This window comes from Miniopterus natalensis, chromosome 5 (genome assembly GCF_054644295.1).
Source record: "Miniopterus natalensis isolate mMinNat1 chromosome 5, mMinNat1.hap1, whole genome shotgun sequence".
NCBI classification, from domain to species: Eukaryota; Metazoa; Chordata; class Mammalia; order Chiroptera; family Miniopteridae; genus Miniopterus; species Miniopterus natalensis.
Window position 1 is genome coordinate 49,342,842 of NC_142085.1, and position 20,098 is coordinate 49,362,939.

Consider the following 20,098-nt stretch of genomic DNA (forward strand, 5'->3'; position numbering starts at 1 on the left):
TATGAGAAACTTAGCTAAATGTGTAATGATTTTTTAGTGGCTCTTGATTAAGCAGGAGGTCTCAAGTCTTTGGGATCTAAGTGGTTGTCAAGAGGGAGGGCTTCAAAGACGTTGAGGTCAGCAGCTCCTGGACTCTAGAACTGTGCTGCCCAGTATGGCAGTCATTAGCTGCATGTAGCTCGCTGAGTGCTTGAAACATGGCTAACCTGGGCTGAGATACGCTGTGTCAGATACACACTGGATTTTGAAGACTTAGTATGAAAAAATATATATAAAATATCTCAATATTTTTTACATTAATTTCATATTGAAAAGATAATATTTTGGCTATTTTTGAGTGAAATGAAATTTATATTTGGTTTCATTTCACTGTTTGTTTTTACTTTTAATGTGACTACTAGAAAAATTAAAACTGCATATGTGACTCGCATTTGTGGTTCTTGTGTTCTATTGGATAGCACTGGCTCTAGATTTCTTTCAATAAGTAACATATTTTCTTAGATATGCTTTTTCGAAAGAGATCTCACACTGTGTTAGTATATGGAAAGTTAGAACTGTAAAATTGTTAATTTAGCGAAAGGCAAGAATTTTCCCTATAACCATGTTCCTGGCATAAATTGCAGAGGTCTGTCTGTGCTGAGTTCACTCCCACGCCCTCCCATCCATCTCCCCGCATTCTGGCCACGCAGAGCAGCCTTCCAGGATTGGGGGCCTCTTGCTGATCTCAGCATACTTGTTGCTTGCTCTCAACTGGATTGCTTCTGAAATGTTTCTTGAAAATGAAACTGCTTCAACAATAAGCTTCTTAATTATGTCATGGGTTCACCACAAGGGTATACAAACAGATACGCAGCAGCAGCTAATTTTTCTTAAGTGTATCTCATTCTTAGGTTGGAATAGCCTGTTCTCACTCATGGAAGCTCTAACACATGTTAATCCATTACAGGTGGAGTAACTAACACGGCACAGTATCAGAACAGACTAATGGTATATGAACCTAACCAGGTAAGACTCCTATAAGAAGAGCTCATTACCTTAATTAAAATGAATTTCAGAAGATTTCCACAGTAATTAGTAGTTGCAATGCCGGGTCTATACGCACACACGTGCATCTTAAACCTGTATAGAAAAAAGGAAGCATCTGGATAAGCTGCATTTTGCTCGCTTTTTTTTCTCATAAAATTTCAGCTCTTTGAGTTTTATGCTATACAAAATGCTTAACTCTTTCAGAGTTTTGCACAATATAGAAAAAAAGAAGATACGCTGATAAGTTAAATACCTTCTATTTCCATTATATCAAGTAGCTGTTCATATTCAGAGGCATCCAAAGAAAGGATTTGAAGTGTCCTGTGGCTATGTCCTTTTAGAAGGCATGTCATTTGGGGGTGGGGCCATGCGTATGGTTTCATTATTCCAAAATAAAATAATAACTTTTATTTAACTCAGTATAGCCCAAATGTCCTAGAACAGTGTCTAGGACAAGTCCCAAGTAGAAGTATCTGAAGAGGTGGTTTCTCATCTAACAGCTGGGCCCTGACCTGGAAGCATTTCGATGGTGCCTGTCCCTCCCTCTGTCCACTTCTCATGCACACATAACGTCTTTTCTCCCCAAAAGAACTGTTTTTATTCTTTTTTCTTCTACCAAAATATCTGTGACTTTAGCAAATAGTTTGCTGAAATTTGCTATTTCTATGATTTAGGCAATGTAAGTGTTTTTCATGATTATGACAATATTCCAAATGATTTAATCTGGGGATTTAATGTCCCTCAGCTGAAGATAATGGAACATGAAACAACAGGTTGGCATTAGCTGTCTGGTTTGGGATTAGCCGTCGAATGCGTGTCCAAAGTGACCTCAGTCTATGTGGAATCTTTTTATTTTAACAATTACTTAATTCTGAATTTAATGAAGGGATTTCTGTCTCTGCAAGTGTGTTTCCTGATGTCATTAGAAGCTGTAGATTTCAGAGACCACATGTCCATGGGCCAGACGTCTCAGGAGGGATCATTAATTGCAGTGGCTTGAGTTCAGTGCACACATGGTTAAAGAGGAAGAAGGTGTTAACATTTCTCAAATGACTTCTGTTTCCTGTTTGTACACACATGCTCTTTTTAAAAATTCCGCTGGCATATTGTTTACGGTGGGTACTGGCAAACATCACATCTGCTTGCATCTTGCTCGGAATCTCAATAACTCTATCATTCAGCCCCGGTGCTTATTTCTCTTCTAGGCCTTTGTGGAGCGTCGATAATGCCTGCCATCTGCCACAGAGCACATTGCTACCTGCCAGCAGGCAGGCTGGGGTGACCTCTGCTTCCCCACCACTGATTAGTATTCACATGCTAGCTTATTAGGAATGACCCCACCAGGCCTCTCTGCTTCTTTGCCTTTGCTGCGGTTGTCGGCTCACCTGGCAGGCACGGCAGTGAAGGAAGCTGAGGCTATAATCAGGGGATGCAGGCAGGCTTTGCAAAGCAGATGGAGTCCATAGTCCTATGGCAGGGGAATGGGCTGCTCATGCAAACACTGATTCCTAATGCTGTCACGGGTTGCCTCGGAGGAGGCATCCTAAGGAAAGCATCATCAGAGTTTTGAGTTAAATCCACTCATGTGTAATGTATTAAAGATATTTCTTAGCGGAATACCTGAAAGAAAGGTTTGACTATTTTATTAAAGAAGACATTTAATTGGAAAGAGATTCTTATTATGACATGTTTAAAAAAGAGAAACAGATAAATGCAAGCCTTTTAAGTTGTACAAACCACTTTCTTTTTCTTTTTTTGCGTATCTTTAAAAGAGAAATTAGAAATGAGTTAATAGATATGCTTTCATCAACGGATCAATATTTATACAAAACGTTTTTTCTTCTTCCTTTACAGCTTTGTGAGCTGGTGAAATTCTATGTATTCAAAACATCGTATGATTTCTTTCTGGTCGAAATCCAAATTTTTCTTGGCAAAAAGGAATCTGGGTTGTTCCTGGATATTTTGTGTTTATTTAGAAAGAAAACTGTTAGGTTTACTTACCTGTTCCTTACTCAGTTGAGATTTAAAATTAACAACATATTTTATTTGTATCTAATTTTACATTAATTTTAAATAGGAGCCTTACGGTACGAGGGGCTGAGCATACCTTTCTCATTATTGAGAGTAACCCAGAACCAAATATTCCCTAAAGTTAGCATGTAAAACTTGGCCTCCTACCAAAGCAAATGTATGCCTCGAAAGAACTTTCCTCAGTTTGACAGAAAATGTGATTGTAAATACATTAAAGGAGGCTGATACAATGAAGGAGTTTGTTGCTGAACCTAATCTTAGCTCTTTCATTGATCTCAAGAGGCCAATCTTAGAAAGAACAGCCAGGCCATCCTCACCCCAGCTTATGTAGGGGCCTGGGGTAGCCAGTGATTATCACGATACTTTTTTAAAGTGTCTATTTATTGGACATTTATTATGTGTGAGACATTGTTCTAGATTATTTATGTGTATTAGCTCCTTTCACCTTCACAGCAGGCTTGTCAGGTGGGTATTATTATCCCCATTTTGCAGATGAGAAACAGGCACAGGGAGGTTACGTCGATTGCTCAAGGTTACACGCAGGTGAGAAACTCAGGCATTCGAGACCCAGAGCTGTTTCTCAGTCATCACACCACCGTCGACAGTATACCTCGCCCTGCACTTTTCAGGAATTTGCATGAGGAAGTTCTCTCAATTCCGATATTTTCATATGCTCCCCTTACAAATGCAAAATGCCGTATAAAATGTAACCCACACAGGAGGACACGCCTTATGTAAGTTGAAAAACAGAGTTGGAATATGTGGGTGATTCTGCCCTTGTTCTCAGGTAGGAAGCCCACACCTTTCAAAGTATATAAACAACGTTCAGACAGAAGGGGACGGACGAACATTAGGGTCCCCGCTACGAACGAGGCACAGCTGCCTGCTGCCACGAAGGCCTCCTGTTGACAGACTTCACCTGGATTTCTTTCCCCAGAATAAGTGGATCAGCCGCAGCCCCATGCTGCAGAGGAGGGTCTACCACTCCATGGCTGCCGTGCGCAGGAAGCTCTACGTGCTGGGCGGCAACGACCTGGACTACAACAACGACCGCGTCCTGGTGCGGCACATAGACTCCTACAGCATGGACTCCGACCAGTGGACGCGCTGCAGCTTCACCCTGTTGACCGGCAAGTACCTTTCGTTAGGCGGATCAGAGGCAGCAGAGATTCAGGCTGCCGCCCCGCTAAAGATAAGTGCACGGTGACGGAGCAACTGCTTTCTGTTAACTCGAAAGGTGCACATTGTTTCTCACAAAACTTCACTTGATCGGGTGGCTGAGCACCTAGTTTCTCGGGGCCTGTCTGACCTTTGTGCGTGTCCTCGTGTGGCTGAGGCATGTCCAGTCCGTCAGTCAGCGTGGGGGCTCTGATCCAAAGGGGGGGCCGGGTGCTGGAAGGGTTAATGACTCTTCGCAGAAGCGATTCCTTTTTTACTTCTCATTACTTTTAGTCATTTCCTGTGAACTCCGAATGGTCTTCACTGTCATTGCTGGGTGTGGTTTCTGGCTGTTTTCTCCCAACAGTTCTGTGCCTAGGGGGTTGGTGGCATTTCTGCCACCGGCACCCATCCGGCTTTCCCCCAGGGCAGCGCTGGGTATGGACCATCCTTAACCCAAAAGGAAGGAAAGGAAAGCAGTGGGCAGCTCACTCCTGTGTTTCTTGGTGGAGTTGGAAACGATTTCTCCCTTGTCAGCGTGCTAAGTTATTAATATCCACAGGTGACTAGGCCCCTTCCAGGCTGCCCGGCTAATAGGAAAATCACAGGCGCAAAATGGTGGGTGGGCTAGAGCCTGGCGACGGTTTAACGTCGAGGGGGCGCTCAGTCACCCTCTGCTGCTGCTGGGAGGCGCCACCGAGGCCGTGACCAGTGGGGGAGGTTCAGGTGTTTTGTGTTGAGCTGTTTTTGCTGTTTTCTGCAAAAACGACTTTGGAGTCCTGCCTACACGTACTTAACTCTAAGTTGCTTTAGTGGTGCCTGAGCCCCTCGGTCCCTGGATCTGTGCTTCTGTCTGCTCTAGGACCCAGCTTATTTATTACCCGAGTCAATCCTATGTCAGCCCATCAATAAAAAGAGACGATCTCACTCTTTGATGGCCTCCAGGGAAGAATATGTGGTAGTGAGTTATTCTGTCTTCTTTTTTAAATGGGGAAGGGACCTTTCATCATTTTGGCGTGTCAGTATCTAGGGACTTTCCAGGCTGGTCTCAGCTCAGGAACTTTAATATAGTCTTAAAACTGTTGTGTATGTAAAGAAAGGGAGGGTAGTAACTTTATCTTTTTTGTCATTTGTCTTCATTTGGGGCACGCTAGGGGCATGGCTCTGTTTTATTGGTTTCTTGGGGTTGCAGCTGTTACTTTATAAATGTAAGCACGTGCCTCAAAAGCATTTGTAGGACAAGAGGTGTTTTGCATTTCTAAAATATACCTTATTTCCACCGCTGTAAATTTATGGCATGTAACAGTTATAAAACTTAGTTCTAAATGGCTTATTATTGTATTTCACGCTGTATTTACTAACTCCGTTAGCCAATAAGTGTTACGGCCTGGTTCTGATCCGACACAGATTCATTCTCTGAGAAGTGGTGCTTAATTCCTCCGGGTACTGGGAGGCGGAGATTAGTTGCTGCAGAAATCCTGTGGAGTATACAAGTCTGCCGCAGGGGAAACTGTATCCCTCAGTGGCAGAAGGGTTAATTAAAACATGCAAGGAAATGGATTTATCTTTTCTTTTCATTCAATTCTCTTTACTTTAGGCCAAAATGAATCTGGAGTTGCTGTCCATAATGACAGAATATATTTAGTCGGTGGATATTCGATTTGGACAAATGAGCCTCTGGCTTGTATCCAGGTGAGTGGTTGAAGCTCCCTTTGAAGTTTGCTCAAGCCGTTCAGTGAGGTTGCTTTTTGCAGGGCTGCTACTGAAGGAAGAGATATTTACACGTAGAAAGAGGCTTGAGCTCCCGTTGTGCAGCTAGTTCAGCCACTAAACCTAATCCCGCATCCCAAAAATGATACTTAAGAAACAGCCCTATTAAAAATGGAGATAAACTTTGAAAATCTAGAAATCTTTAGAAATAGTACTGTAACACTACCCCCCCCAAACTTTACAAATTTCTTTTTATTCTATTTCCTTATTTTCTATATTGTAATTTGTTCATTTCTATAAATGCAACCTACAAAGGTTTGCTTCCCTCCTGGCAGAAGTGAGCAGTAGGGGTTATGACTGGCCTGATGGGGACAACCTCTGCCCCAAAGAATAGTGCTGACACATCAGCATGTGAGCAGCCCAGGCTGGGCAGGTTGCCAGCTGGGCCATTCTGAATAGCAATAGCTTTTGCTGATATACACATTCAAGGTATTATTATTATTTTTTACAGTTTGTATTATAGTTGTTTTCCTATTTTACACAAGGCCCCATGAAGGACTTCACATGTTGGTTGTGATAAACCTTGGAAGATGGGCAGGGTACATAGATAGATTGTTTGGGGGTTTTGCAATTGAGTCGTAGGAATTCTTTATATGTTTTGGAAATTAACCCTTATCAGATATATGATTTGCAAATATTTTCTCCCATTTGGTAGGCTGCGTTTTCTTTTTTCTTTTTTTTGATGCTTTCCTTTGCTGTGCATAAGGTTTTTAGTTTGATAAACTAAACTAAGAAGTTTATTTCTGCTTTTGCTGTCTTTGCTTTTGGTGTCAGATGCAAAATAAATCACTGCCAAGACCAATGGCAAGGAGTTTACCTCTATGTTTTCTTCTGGTTTTATGGTTTCAGGTCATATGTTCAAGTCTTTAATCCATTTTGAGTTGATTGTTGTGTATGGTGTAAAATTGGGGTCCAGTTTTCCCAACACCGCTTATTGAAGAGACTAGCCTTTCCCCCTTTGTATGTTCTTGGCTCCTTTGTCAAAAATTGTTGACTATACGTGCAACGGTGTTTTTCTGGGCTCTCTATTCTGTTCCATTGATGTGTCTGTTTTAATGCCAAAACCATACTGCTTTGCTTATTACAGCTTTGTAATATAGTTGGAAATCAGAATGTGTCATGCCTCCAGCTGTTTTGCTTTCTCAAGATTGCTTTGGCTATTTGGGGGGGGGGGGGGGGTTGTTCCAAATGAATTTTAGGATTTTTTTTTCTGTGAAAAATGCCATTGGAATAGTTAGTGATTGCATTGCTTTTATTCCCCCCACCCCCACACCTTATGAAATTTCCAAAAGATTGTTCTTTTTTTTTCCTTTTTATTGAATGTATTGGGGTGACACTGGTTAACAAAATTAACTAGGTTTCAGGTGCACAATTCTACAACACATCATCTGTTCACTGTTGTGTGTTCCCTACCCCAAGTCAAGTCTCCTTCCATCACCATTTATCTCCCCTATACCCTCCACCTCACCCTACCCACGCCCCCCATCACAATGTTGTCCGTGTCCATGATTTTTTTTTTCTCAGTCCCCTCACCACCCAGCCCCCTAACCCACCCCTGACAGCTGTCAGCCTGCTTTCTATTTATGAGTCTGTCTCTATTTTGCTTGTTCATTAGATTTCACTGCTTTTAGTAGCATTAATTCTTCTAATACATGAGCACAGAATATTCCATTTATTTGTAACTTTGTTTTCTTTCATCAATATCTTACAGTTTTCAGTATATAGTTATTTCATTTCCTTGGTTAAATTCCTAGGTACATTATTGTTTTTAATGAACTTGTAAATGGGATTTTTCTCTTAATTTCTCTGATAGTTTGGTGTTAGTGTCCAGGAATGCAACAGATTTTTGTATATTGATTTTGTATCTTGCAGCTTTACTGAATTAACTCTAACAGTTTTTTGGTGGAGTCTTAGGATTTTCTATATATATTATGTCATCTGTAGATAGTTTTTACTTCTTTCTTTCTGATCTAATGCATTTTCTTTTTCTTGCCTAATTGCTCTGGCTATTTACAGTACTATCTTGAATTAAAGTGACAAGAGTGGTTATACTGGTCTTGTTCCTCATCTTAGAGGTATGATGTTAGCTGTGGACTTGTCACATATAGGTTTTATTATGTTGAGGTACATACCCAGTTTGTTGAGAGTTTTTATCATGAATGGATGTTGAATTTGTCAAATACTTTTTCTGCATCAGTGATGATCATATGATTTTTAACCTTCATTTTGTTAATATGGTGTATCACATTGGTTGATTTACGTATGTTGAACCATCCCTTCATCCCTGGAATAAATCGCACTTGATCATGATGTATGATCTTTTAAATGTATTGTTGAATTTGGTATACTAATATTTTGTCAAATTTTTGCATCTATAGTCATCAGGGACATTGGTCTGTCACTTTCTTACTTTGTAGTGCCCTTGCCTGGTTTTGATATGAGTAATAGTGGCCTTGTAAAATGCGTTTGGAAGTTTGTCCTACTCTTCAGTTCTTTGGAAGAGTTTGAGAAGGATTGGTATTAATTCTTTAAATATTTGATAGAATTCACCAGCACAGCCATCTGGTCCTGGACTCTTCTTTCTGGGAGAAGATTACTAATTCAGTCTCTTTACTAGTAATTTACTAGGTCTTTTCATATTTTCTGTTTCATAATGATTCAGTCTTGTTAGGTTGTATGTTTCTAGGAATTTATGGATTTCTTCTAGGTTCTCAAATTTGTTAGTGTGTAAATTGTAATGTCTCCTCTAATTTTTTTTTTTAGTACTCTTGTCTTTTTCCTTGGTAAGTCTAGTTACAGGTTTGTCTATTTGGTCTATCTTGTCAAAAAATCAGCCCTTAGTTTCATTAACATTTGCTATTATCTCTTTAGTCTCTAATTCATTTATTTCCACTCTGTTATTTTCTACCTTTCTCTAACTTTGATCTTAGTTTGTTCTTCTAGTTCCTTGAGTTGTAAAGATAGGACTTTGTTTTTGAGCTCTTTCTTTTTCTTTAGGCATTTATTACCATGATCTTCCCTCTGAGAATTTCTTTTGCTGCATCCTGTAAGTTTTGATATGTTGTATTTCCATCTTCATTTGTCTCAAGGTATTTTTTTATTTCTTCTTTGACCCGTTGGTTTTCTAAGTAGCATGTTGCTTGATCGCTACATATTTGTGAATTTTCCCATTTTCTTCTTGTAGCTGATTTTTAGCTTTATACCAATGTAGTTTGAAAAGATGCTTAATATGATTGCAACCTTCTAAAATTTAAGACTTATTTTGTGGCCTAACATATAATCTACCCTGGAGAAGTTCCAGGATATATTTTTCTTAAGCATACATGAAATATCCACAAAAACCTATCAAGGACTAGCATTAGGAAAACTTTAATATATTAATAAAAAGTATTATGTAAACTGTGATCTCTGTGGTACAGTGACATTAGAACTTAAAAAGTTAAATATACCCCTGTATATTTGGAAATAATAAAACACGGTGCTAAATAACTTATAGTTAGAACTCATAGAACTCATAAATAACTTATAGAACTCATAGTGGAGGTTTAAAAAATACCACAAACTTAGTGATAATGGAAACAATACATAGCAAAGCTTGTGGGATAGCTTAAGTTAGAAAGTAAACCAAAAAATAAACTCAAAATAGGGGAGAGCGAATAAAAATAAGAAGCTAATAAACTATAAATCAGTAATAGAATAGAAAAAATCTCAAAGTCACAAGTTCTTTGAAAACATTAAAGTCTTTAGTTAGTTGAAGGCTGCTTTGTACCAGAGCTTGGTTATATAAAAACAAACAAGCAAACTGTTTTCCCATAGGGAGTACTTCTAGTCTCTCATCCAAACATCTATTTGTCAGTGTTCACTGTGTTTTGGATTTCTTAATTTTTACTTTTCAGAATATAAAACTCTGAACCAGAAACAGGTAGTGCTCTGCAATGACTTTTGGCTGTTCCTAAACAAATCCTTTGTCCTCAGAAGATAGAGTACGTGTGTATACTTTAAACCACTAAGGATATTCTAGAGTAGCCTCAGAATTAAGCTGATTGTAAAAGAGGTGATTCACAAGTGTCTTAATATCTGTATTAACAGAATAAATTTCACCTCTTGTGATCAGATATTTGCTTTTATAAAAAGTCAGCATTCTGACGAGATCTGTGTTCCATTAGCCATTTTGATATACAAAGTCATTCGTTTTACAAATGCAATGTTTATTCTCTTGGCTGGTACACCAGTCCTACAAAGCACAGGTAAATTTGATAATAGCTTTTGTGAGTCTTTACTGTTTATATATAATAAATGTTCATATAAGTATTCAGATTGTCACTTAGAGAGAGATGTTTGGAATGGAAGTCTTCATGGATAATAGACTCATCATATATCATTTTAGTCATTGACAACTGGTTACAGGGTATATAATCATTCATTCTGAACTATGGTTACACAATCTCAAATACTTATTCTATGGGTGACTATGGAACTGCTTATTTCTGTTCACTAACAGTAATGGATTGATGGTTGGAGAGACTAGCCACATGTTCAAAAGGAAGCCATTTCTTTACTACTTGCTGGAAGAATATCCAACAGAGAAGAAAGATAATGGAAAACTGGAATAGTGTTTCTGAGAAAATGGTGACTAGACATTAGAAATTCCTAGGTACAAGGTCAGCAGGTTGAAAAGTACAGGAAAGTGGTGGAGAAAGTCTACATCTAAAAAACATCATCGTTCGAATTTTTCATAAATCACAAATCTACGTAACCCTTGGATTCTAAGAGCATGATGGCTAAGATTAATGAAGGTCACACTTAAATAGATCAGTCTGTAACATCTAGAACTGAAGTCGTGTGTGTGTGTTTTGCAATTGAAAATACCAGTCAATAAACTGTCTCATTAGATTGACCATTCTGTAATTAAAGCTTAAAATGTCATCTGTAGGATTCAGCCACACAGGGATGAAGCATGTCAGATGGTGAGAAAGCTACTATTTTATTTCCTTCTACTCCTTGACTTGGCATAGGGCAGCCCAAACAACAGAAAAGCTTGCTTTTAAATTAGTACTTTTTTCAAGATTGAGATTTGGACTTGTTAGTAATAAAGACTCATGGCAAATATTAAAAGGATTCCTGTGGGAAAGGAGGAGCCCTTTGAATGCAGTGGGTGTGTGGGCAAACGCCTGGCACCCAGGTTGACTGACCTGGTGCGCCAGAGCTGAGCAGCACGCTGGGAGCAGCTGCCTGAGTGCACGCGTGATTAGTCTGTTTCCAGATCACCTCCACTGCTCTTCATTTACCATTACTTTTTTTTTGGCTGGAGGATATGTTGTCAAGCTGGCACCTCCTCCCCAACGCTCTCTCTCTGCCAGTTTACAGGAGAGTGTTTTGGAGAAAACCCGCCAATGCTTCCTTTTCCCTTCTCACAGATTAAATACATTACATCTGCTTAACATATGCAGTCTCTGTTGTCCCGTGGAACCAGAAAAAATGCTGTCTGGAAGATGACCTCGACTGTTATTTTATCTTGAAGGGGAAATAATTGGAGGAAATTTCCAGAACCAGTGGAACTGATTATGAATTTGCTACTAAGCTGTCCTATATAATATTCTGTGTGGTAGACACTGAGCCAGATGTCACCAATTTTCAGGACAATGCTGGAAGTCCTGTGTTGTCTTCATTTTTCAACCCAACATTTGTAAGCCAACACGTGACACCACCTACTAACTAGTTTGGACAAGTTATTTCATCAGTCTAAGGTAGTTTTATTACAGAAGGGTAATGCTACCTACCTCATGACTGTTCTGAAGACTGAATTATTGTAAATATATACCTATGTATATATGTATACATACATGTGTATAAACATACAGAGTAACGCTTAGCAGGGACTTAATACATGTATTTGGTATTATAATGTGAGAAAAATAACAAGGGCTAAGGTAGGGTCATGGTGGCATAACTGAATTTAACTGCAGGCTCCCTTTTATGTGTAGACAGCTCTATTTTAAGTAATCATCTCTGACATGCAGGCTTCTTCTCCTCCTTTGTAGGTACTGGATGTAAGTAGAGAAGGCAAGGAAGAAGTATTCTATGGGCCTACACTCCCCTTTGCTTCCAATGGAATAGCAGCATGCTTCCTTCCAGCTCCGTATTTCACATGCCCTAACCTTCAAACTCTGCAAGTGCCTCATCACAGGATCGGCACCGTCTGAACAGCCAGTGCTCTGTTAATAACCATCATGAACAGGAGGGAAAAAAAGCCTGACTTTTGGATAATGGGTATGAAAAGACTCAGTGCTCAACGCTTCTTTGTCCTGTTTTATAGGTCTTATATTCAGATAAACATTAAAAAACAAAAAACAATTTTCTAAAATACATAACTGAAAATTCCTGTTACCTTTTCAGTGTGTGTAACGTACAATACAGTAGCATATGTATGACTTTTACTGTGGTGTAGCTTAGAGCCAATGGTCCATTACTGTTCTGGGTCTTTAGAGCACTTTTTCTACACTTTTTCTAATCAGTGCTGTCTAGGACAACATGACAGCATTAGTAAGTCAATTTATTTCCAAGTACTGTCATCATTGATCTTTAAAAATCTTTAGTACTCAATCCCTTTGCTACTTAAACCTGGGTTTGTAATTTTTCTTTAAAAATTCAACATTATACAGCCCTATTCAGTAGAAACTCAGCATTATGACATCATAAAATTTTAAATGCCATATTTTATTTAAGTTAATATGAATAATAGAAGTCCACTGGAACAGCAATTGGAATATCCAGAGTTTTCACCTTGGTTATTACTCCGTGACCTTGGGCCAGGGGCTTATCTTTAGAGCTTCAGTTTTCCCACTTTAAGGAGGGTAACGACTGATTTCCATATCACTTCAGAAGAATGGTGTGAGGAGTAGGCAAATGCTCTGAAGTACTTCACCTAAGAAAAAAATGTTACTCAAATTCCAAAGTATTTTACTATCTTAAGAATCTTGTAACTAAACAGGGAGATTATTTTTGAATTTTAAAAATTACTAGGTAGAACTTCGAATACATGCTATGGAATAAATGATTCTAAGAAGCACGTGAAAGAGATAACCCTAATTAGGAAAAAGGGACTTTGCCAAACCCAAAGATTTCCTAAACTTGTACAAATCCTTGCCTCAAATAATAGCTCTCAAACATTTAGTGAAAAATGACATTTTGTACTCAAAAAAATTAGTTGTACTAATTTTGGTACCATAAAGTGCTTTGACATAAGTTTGAACCTAGACTCAGTAGTTCTAACAGAAGTTTCTCCACTTTGTTAAAGGTTATGTCAATCTTGAGGGCTTGTGGGACTCCTCCCCACCACAAACATGTATTTTATTACTACCACTTTTAATAATGCATGTGGATTTTTTTAGGCTAGGTTTTTGGATCTGCATTGTCCATAACCAAAAATAAAACAACTCAATAATCAATTTGAAGATAAAGTCAACAACTATAATGTGAGTCTTTCCCTTTTCCTAATCTAAGTCACCTTTATTGAAAGACTTGACTTTTACCCTTGGCATAGTTTAATCAGTCAGCAATCCTTGATTTATAGGAAATTCTCATTTTATTCATGCCAACACTTTACGTAATCAAGTGAATAAAAAATATTTTTATTCTAAATACAGAATTCACCAATTTTATACATTATATGAGAACTAAAATGTTAATTTTTACATATATATAACCTCTGGTTATCCAGACTAAAGGGTGGGAGGAAAGAGAGTAGGAGTAAGGAAAAGCAGTGAAGTTTTAAAAGAACAAAGATTTAGTTTAGACAGACAAAAAAACCTGGAGAGTATTTGTACAGTTCTGAAAGTGACATTGCTCACTGATATTTAGAAGGATGACAGAGAATCTCTTCAAAAGGTGTAAACCATCTACACTAAATTTAAAAAATGCCTTACCAAGTCAGGAAAATGGATTCCAGCTTTTCAGGAATCTTTTCAACAAGGACCTATGCAGGAAATATTTCAGATTCACTGGTTCTTCTCCTTGACATACAGATTTTCCCTGGAGCAGTTTTACCTTATGAAATCATTAAAATCTATTTGCAACCCCAGACCCTATATACAATGAATGAAGGAGAAATGGTCTAAAAATAAGTTTGCTTAATGGTAGTTGAAGGCAGCCTGAGAGTACTCTTGATCTTTTCGGTGTAGATTTCTAACTATTTATTTAAAACAAATCAGTGTATATTATCAAATGCTTCCGTGGTGAACACAGTATTCACAGAATTGAACTCAAAATTTTTTAAAGCTTTACATAATTTTCAGAAACATCATTTATATTTGTAGCCAAAAAACAGCCCAGAAACTACTACATCTTTCCCCTAAAAAGAAGAAAACTTGGAGAGCACTTATGATTAAATCCTTTCCTCAAATCATCAAGAGCTAATAATAAAAAATTATGTTGTCATATAAACCTGATTCCATTGAAACGATTTAAATATATATTTTCCATTTAAGTGTATATGCTATAGCAATTCATCTTCTATTTTCATTCGTTGAAATTAACAACCATATTGTACTTGTATTTAAATTATTAATTTGAATTTCCAAAGGAAGAGCATGAAACTTCCAACCACTTACAAGTCACTTCAGGATTTTACTTTTAAAAGGACAAAGCCGTACCACACAGATATCAGCAGAGTGTTCTTAGTGTGAGAGGAAAACCAGCAAAGACACGAATCTCTAAAACATCATGCATGTAAAATGCAATAAAATCCCTTGGATCCTGAATAATGAACCCCAGGTAGGTTATCATTAGGGTATTTTACTTTTCCTCTTCATACTTTCCTCACAGTTTAACTATATATATATATATATATATATGTATGTATGTATGTATGTATGTATGTGTATATATATATGTGTATATATATATGTGTGTGTGTATATATATATATATATATAGTATCCCCTTCAGACACGGCAATAGCTGGAAAACTAGTGTTTTACTAAAGAGTATAAAAGCAATAGTAACAAGACAAATTATTTGGGTTTTCAAATAGTCAACGTGTCATAAAAAGGGAAGTTGAATAATGATGGGTACAGACTAAGTTAAATAAGTAATTTTTATTGTATATCCTTAATATATGCACAAAATAACTTATCAACATGTACAAAATAAGAATGCCCAGGATTTTCCTAAAAGTATACAATTCACAAATGTAAAAGTATACAACAAAAACTTTAATATTAGCAGAAATTGGTCAATTCCAATTATATGGTACTGATTTTGGTAACAATACCAATATAGTTATTACAGAATCAAAATACAAGTCTCATATGTTATTAAATATGTGAAAGAATGTGCTACTTTGCTAGCTTCCCAAGTCAATCAACTGTCTTAACCTAACAGCATGTTATTTACATTGGTATACTATCCACTTGACTGATACGGCAATATTTTTAACCCTAGGAGGAGCAGACAGATCAGTTTTTGGAAAATGTAGGGTTTATGTAAAGTCTATCATTCAAAAACAGTGGTGGTACTGATACTACAGCTTTTAGTGAAGTTTCTATGATCTCTATCTTTTATCTCTGAAACACAAGAGCTGTGTTAACATGTAGTATTTAGGGAAGGTATGTTTCATACAGGCTTTTCCCAGCTGCAGAGGCCTGTCAACTTCTTTTAAGTAACATAATCTTAACAAAGGGGTTGTAAAATTTGAAACTGTCAAAGCCTGTAAAAGTACATGAAAACAGATCCATGTAATTCTTTAAGAACAAAGTAGCTTTAAAGTGTTGTCATAAAGCATGAGAGGACAACAATGATAGGTAAAGAACACATATACATAGTCTGATAACTCACAACTAATTATTTTTTTACATAGATGCCCAGGTAGAAAAAGTTACACTTAAGAAGAAAATATACTAGGAATAGGTAAAGATATAAAAGTTTTAAACTATGAAACTCTTCTAAGGCAAATGAACTCAATATTAAATGTTTTTTTGTATAGAGACAATACTCCATGTTTTTTTCCCCTTCGCCATGGAAATCTAATTAAATGTTCAATTAAGATTTAAATCATAACCAAATCCAAATGTCTAATAAAGTCACTTCATCACACTTGTGCTTCAATCATCTCTTTGCGCTCCACCTGACAGTTCACAGAAGCGGTGGCGGCCTATCAGCACAGAACGACCACGGCCTCCCGAGGGCCAGGGCAGTCCAGCCGCCTGCCCGAGGTAAGTGTGGACAGGAAAGGTGGAGCCAGAGGCAGAAAGCGGACTGCAGGGCTGACGGTCAGCTTGTTAACAAGAGGAAGTAATGCGAAGGCGCTGAGCAGGAAAGTAACTAGAGGAAAGTAGTATTTTAGGAACACTCATGTCAACTGTGAGAAGGACTGACTGCAGAAAAGGAGACTGAAAGGAGATGAGAGATTCTAGTGCCCAACAGAAAAACAGGGTGCACGGAGTGGCACAAAGTGGCAAAAAGCAAGAGCCTGTGCTGCTCATCAACTGAAAGCGGGGAACAAGGAACAACCCACGAGGCCTCTGAAGTTTCAGAGAAGCAACATGAGGAAACTGCTGGGTCGAGAGTAAAGACAGGTGGCCTGGAACAGAGGGCGACAAGGGCAGCCTGACCTGTTGCCTCGAGATTTCAGAAGGAGCGAATTAGAGTGGTTCAGAGAGAAATTAGCCCAAGAAATAGATCTGAGAAAACTATGAGCTAGTGTTAACTGACTCCTAGGACCACCGAGAACAGGGGAAGGGCCCGATCTCACCGCTGGGGACAAGAAAGGACGTGCAGGTGCTCTCGGAGCAGCGTGTGGGGAGGAGCAGCCTCGCTGAGGAAGGGAGAAGACAAACGGAGGGCGCATGTCACAGAGGCCAGAGGATGTGAGAAATGAGGGCACACGCTCAGATTTCACCAAAAGAGGGTGACTTACAAAAGGTAGAGCCCGGCTGGGCGTGGCTCAGCAGTTGGGCATCGACCCAGAAGATCAGGGTTCGATTCCCGGTCAGGGCACATGCCCGGGTTGCGGGCTCAGTCCCATCACGGGTGAGCAGGAGGCAGCCGATCAATGACGACTTTCTCATCATTGATGTTTCTCTCTCTCTCTCTCTGAAATCAATAAAGATATATTAAAAAAACAAAACAAAAAAAGGTAGAGCAGCAGCCTCAGAGACAATGCTATTTAGAGAAAAGTGGGTATTAAGGAAGCAGATAGAAGGTACTCTAAGTCTGGGAATGAACAAAGACCAGACTATAGTAAAGACTGAAGGGCCAGTGAAGATTTTCAAGGAAAAAAACTAAGTCACAAATTTTTTCTTTAATTAAAAAACAAAATAAAAAATCAGCTTTAAAATTTTCCTAATAAAAAACATACATATACCTGTATTGTTACAGACTTTTTGTTGCAACTGATTTTTAGGTATAAACTTTAGTTATTCTTAACAGCTCCAGTTATACACCCTAATGCACGATTCAGCAGCTTTTCTTATCCCTTAAAAGTTTCAGCCCCTAAGGAGCAAGATTCTCAAAGATACCTTTATCAGTCTCCCTTGGAAAATAAAAAATATATAAACTACACAATAACTCGTTTAAGAGCATTACCTTAAATAGATAAAATAGTGTAACAAATCACTATCATAATGATCATAATAATGAAAAGAAATTCATTGCTATGAAGTCTATTAAGTAAAGGTAAAGAGACTTTCATTCATTTCACTGAAGTGAGGACAGCTGATCTGGGGGGGCTAGACCACCTGTATACCATGAAAACAACAGACACTCCTTTAGACTTCAGGTTACAATTAGGAGTGGTCTATTAACTATACTTTGCTGACTGCAATACATTTCATTTTTAAAATACTTTTTGAGCCAGAAAAGGGCTGAAATGTATTCTTGAAGGAACAGAACCATGAAGACCAGAGTCCCAAGAAGCAAGAACTTGTTTGAAAGACAGTAAACGTGATGCATAAGAAAACACCACAAAAAGAGAAATAGGATCATTCATCCAGGACATTAAAGGAAGAGGGACAGAGTGGAGAGGCGTTTTTTTACCTTTGTGCATGAATAATACATATTCAAAGTGTACATATTTGTACACATCCGAACAGAATACAGGTCACCAAATATTTCACATACATTTTCCTACTGAATCTTACCAGAAAGCTATAAAAGAGAAAACAGATTATTCTTTTTTTCTCCATGAAGAAACTGAGGCTCAGAAAGGTTAAGTAACTTGCTCAAGGTCACAAAGCAGAGCTAGGTTTGAGAAGCAGGTGGGTTCCAAACACTAGGACTAGAGCTCTTTTTACCAAATAATGCTTACCACAAAAAGGAGTCAAGAGCCCAACTGGTAAAATAAACCTAGATGAGACTGTTACAGAGTTAAGAGGCAATACCTGCTTAAAGAAACTAAACTGGTTCCCTGTAAACACATAAGATGCTAAGTAATAAGAGGCTCTAACTGAAGAGCAAGGAGGTAAATCAGCTGACTTCTCAGGCCTCTTCTGCTAATTTGTAATACAAAGATTTTCCAGAATATTATTAATCCCCTTCTTACAGACTGTTGCTTACGCTCCTTGTCTATTAATGAGAACTCCGAAAGAAAGAATAAGAAAAACATCCGGCAATTGTTGGAACCTAAACGAACACTGTTGGCTTAATTCTTAAAAAAAATTTATATATTATCTGTATAATCATTTAGGCAGATTCAGTCTCATTCCTCACAGAGTTAAGCAGGTTTGATAAGGGTTTCATTTATTAACTTGCCTCTCACTTAATATATATGTAAAAGATTAACAAATAGTCCTAGTCCTAACCTCTTCCCACCATTCAAAAAAAACTAATTAGAACATAACTTGTAAAAAACACAACACAAACAAATTACGAGATACTAAGTCACATTATGGTAAAAAATCCAGGGGATCAACCAGTACAAACCTGCTTAGCTGTACACAGATAACACTCCCGGTTACAAAAAGTTTCTTTAATTTAGTTTAACTAAAATAGAATGCAGTTTTGCCAATTTCCAGAGATCCCGTAACTTAAACTTTATTTACTTATTTAGTATACTTACAGGTAAGTAAGGAAAAAAGTCCTAGAAAATAATTTTAACAGAACAGCAAACAATTAGGAGTCAGAATGATGCTAAGTGGCGTTAGATAGTTATAATAAATAGAAAAGATGAACCACAAAACACATTAGTTGTCATTTTCCAGTTTCTGTATCTCATCTTGTCCCACTTGTCCTAGGAGAGAGAGAAGTTTGCTGTAGGCTTCCCTGTGTAGGAGAAAAGAAGGCAGATATATTTATTCCCTTCCCCCTACTTTTTATTTAAGTATTTGCAAACTGAACCTGCCTGGCTGTACACACACACAATGTGATCAAAGTACTTTGATTCCTTAACAAACTTCAGGACACATGGTTTCTAGGACAAGTGCTGACCCCTCAAGAACCACCTCTTCAGGAGCCACAGGCGCACCCACGGTGCTGCACTGTCCTCAGTTGGCTGTAAACCTTTAAGAAAAAAAGCCTTATCTATTTTTTACCAAAAACCTTACTATCTAATTGGGTTGCTCAACCTATTCACTGGGTACACGTGATATAGTTGATTCAAAGGGCTGATTTGCCACCATGGATTTTATACAAAAACAAGACACGAGGCTCTAAGCCCACTTCCCAGTGAGGAACACTGTTCTGAGCAACAGCAGCACTGGTGAAACATACAGCTTTGTAGGGTGGTCACCCTGAGAAGGACAATGTGTGGACAGTGTGTCACTCACAGCACTAAAACACATTTCAACTCAATACGCCCCAAATTGTTGGCAATGGAAAAATAACCCATTTCTAGAAAACAAACCTAGATTTTTCATGCCCAAAAGAACTTAATCAAATTATCAAGCATACCTTTGTGCCATATTTCTGCCAATGCCATATTTCTGCTCTGAATCCTTCAGAGACTGAGTGAGGGCAGGAATCAAGTGAATGACAACCTGCTGGTCCAATGCTGCTACTGTTTCTAAAATGCTGTAAATCTGATTACTGTATCTCATTCCATAGTCCTGGATAAAATGCCTGAAAGTAAATCAAGTTACTCAGGATTACTTCTGGGGCAATTCCTTGGGCTGATATCTAT

The 20,098-nt window shown here is 38.2% G+C and overlaps 2 protein-coding genes across 4 annotated transcripts in view; one reads left to right on the forward strand and one right to left on the reverse strand.

The window, feature by feature from the left end:
* KLHL32 (kelch like family member 32) overlaps positions 1-13,884 on the forward strand; it is a 124,129-nt gene extending 110,245 nt beyond the window's left edge. For 2 of the 3 annotated variants that reach the window (XM_016220231.2, XM_087817521.1), the window contains 4 exons: positions 947-1,005; positions 3,995-4,187; positions 5,813-5,907; positions 12,027-13,884. In XM_016220231.2, the coding sequence (XP_016075717.1) occupies positions 947-1,005; positions 3,995-4,187; positions 5,813-5,907; positions 12,027-12,188 (509 nt within the window). In that variant the 3' untranslated portion in view covers positions 12,189-13,884. The remainder of the gene's footprint in view (positions 1-946; positions 1,006-3,994; positions 4,188-5,812; positions 5,908-12,026) is intronic. The other variant, XM_087817522.1, reaches the window with a different exon arrangement.
* A 1,181-nt stretch (positions 13,885-15,065) lies between these two features.
* Positions 15,066-20,098, reverse strand: part of MMS22L (MMS22 like, DNA repair protein) — a 103,116-nt gene continuing 98,083 nt past the window's right edge. Inside the window, exons 24-25 of the mRNA XM_087817523.1 lie at positions 19,870-20,037; positions 15,066-19,242 (exon numbers count right to left, since the gene is read on the reverse strand). Of these exons, the coding sequence (XP_087673649.1) occupies positions 19,164-19,242; positions 19,870-20,037 (247 nt within the window). The 3' untranslated portion in view covers positions 15,066-19,163. The remainder of the gene's footprint in view (positions 19,243-19,869; positions 20,038-20,098) is intronic.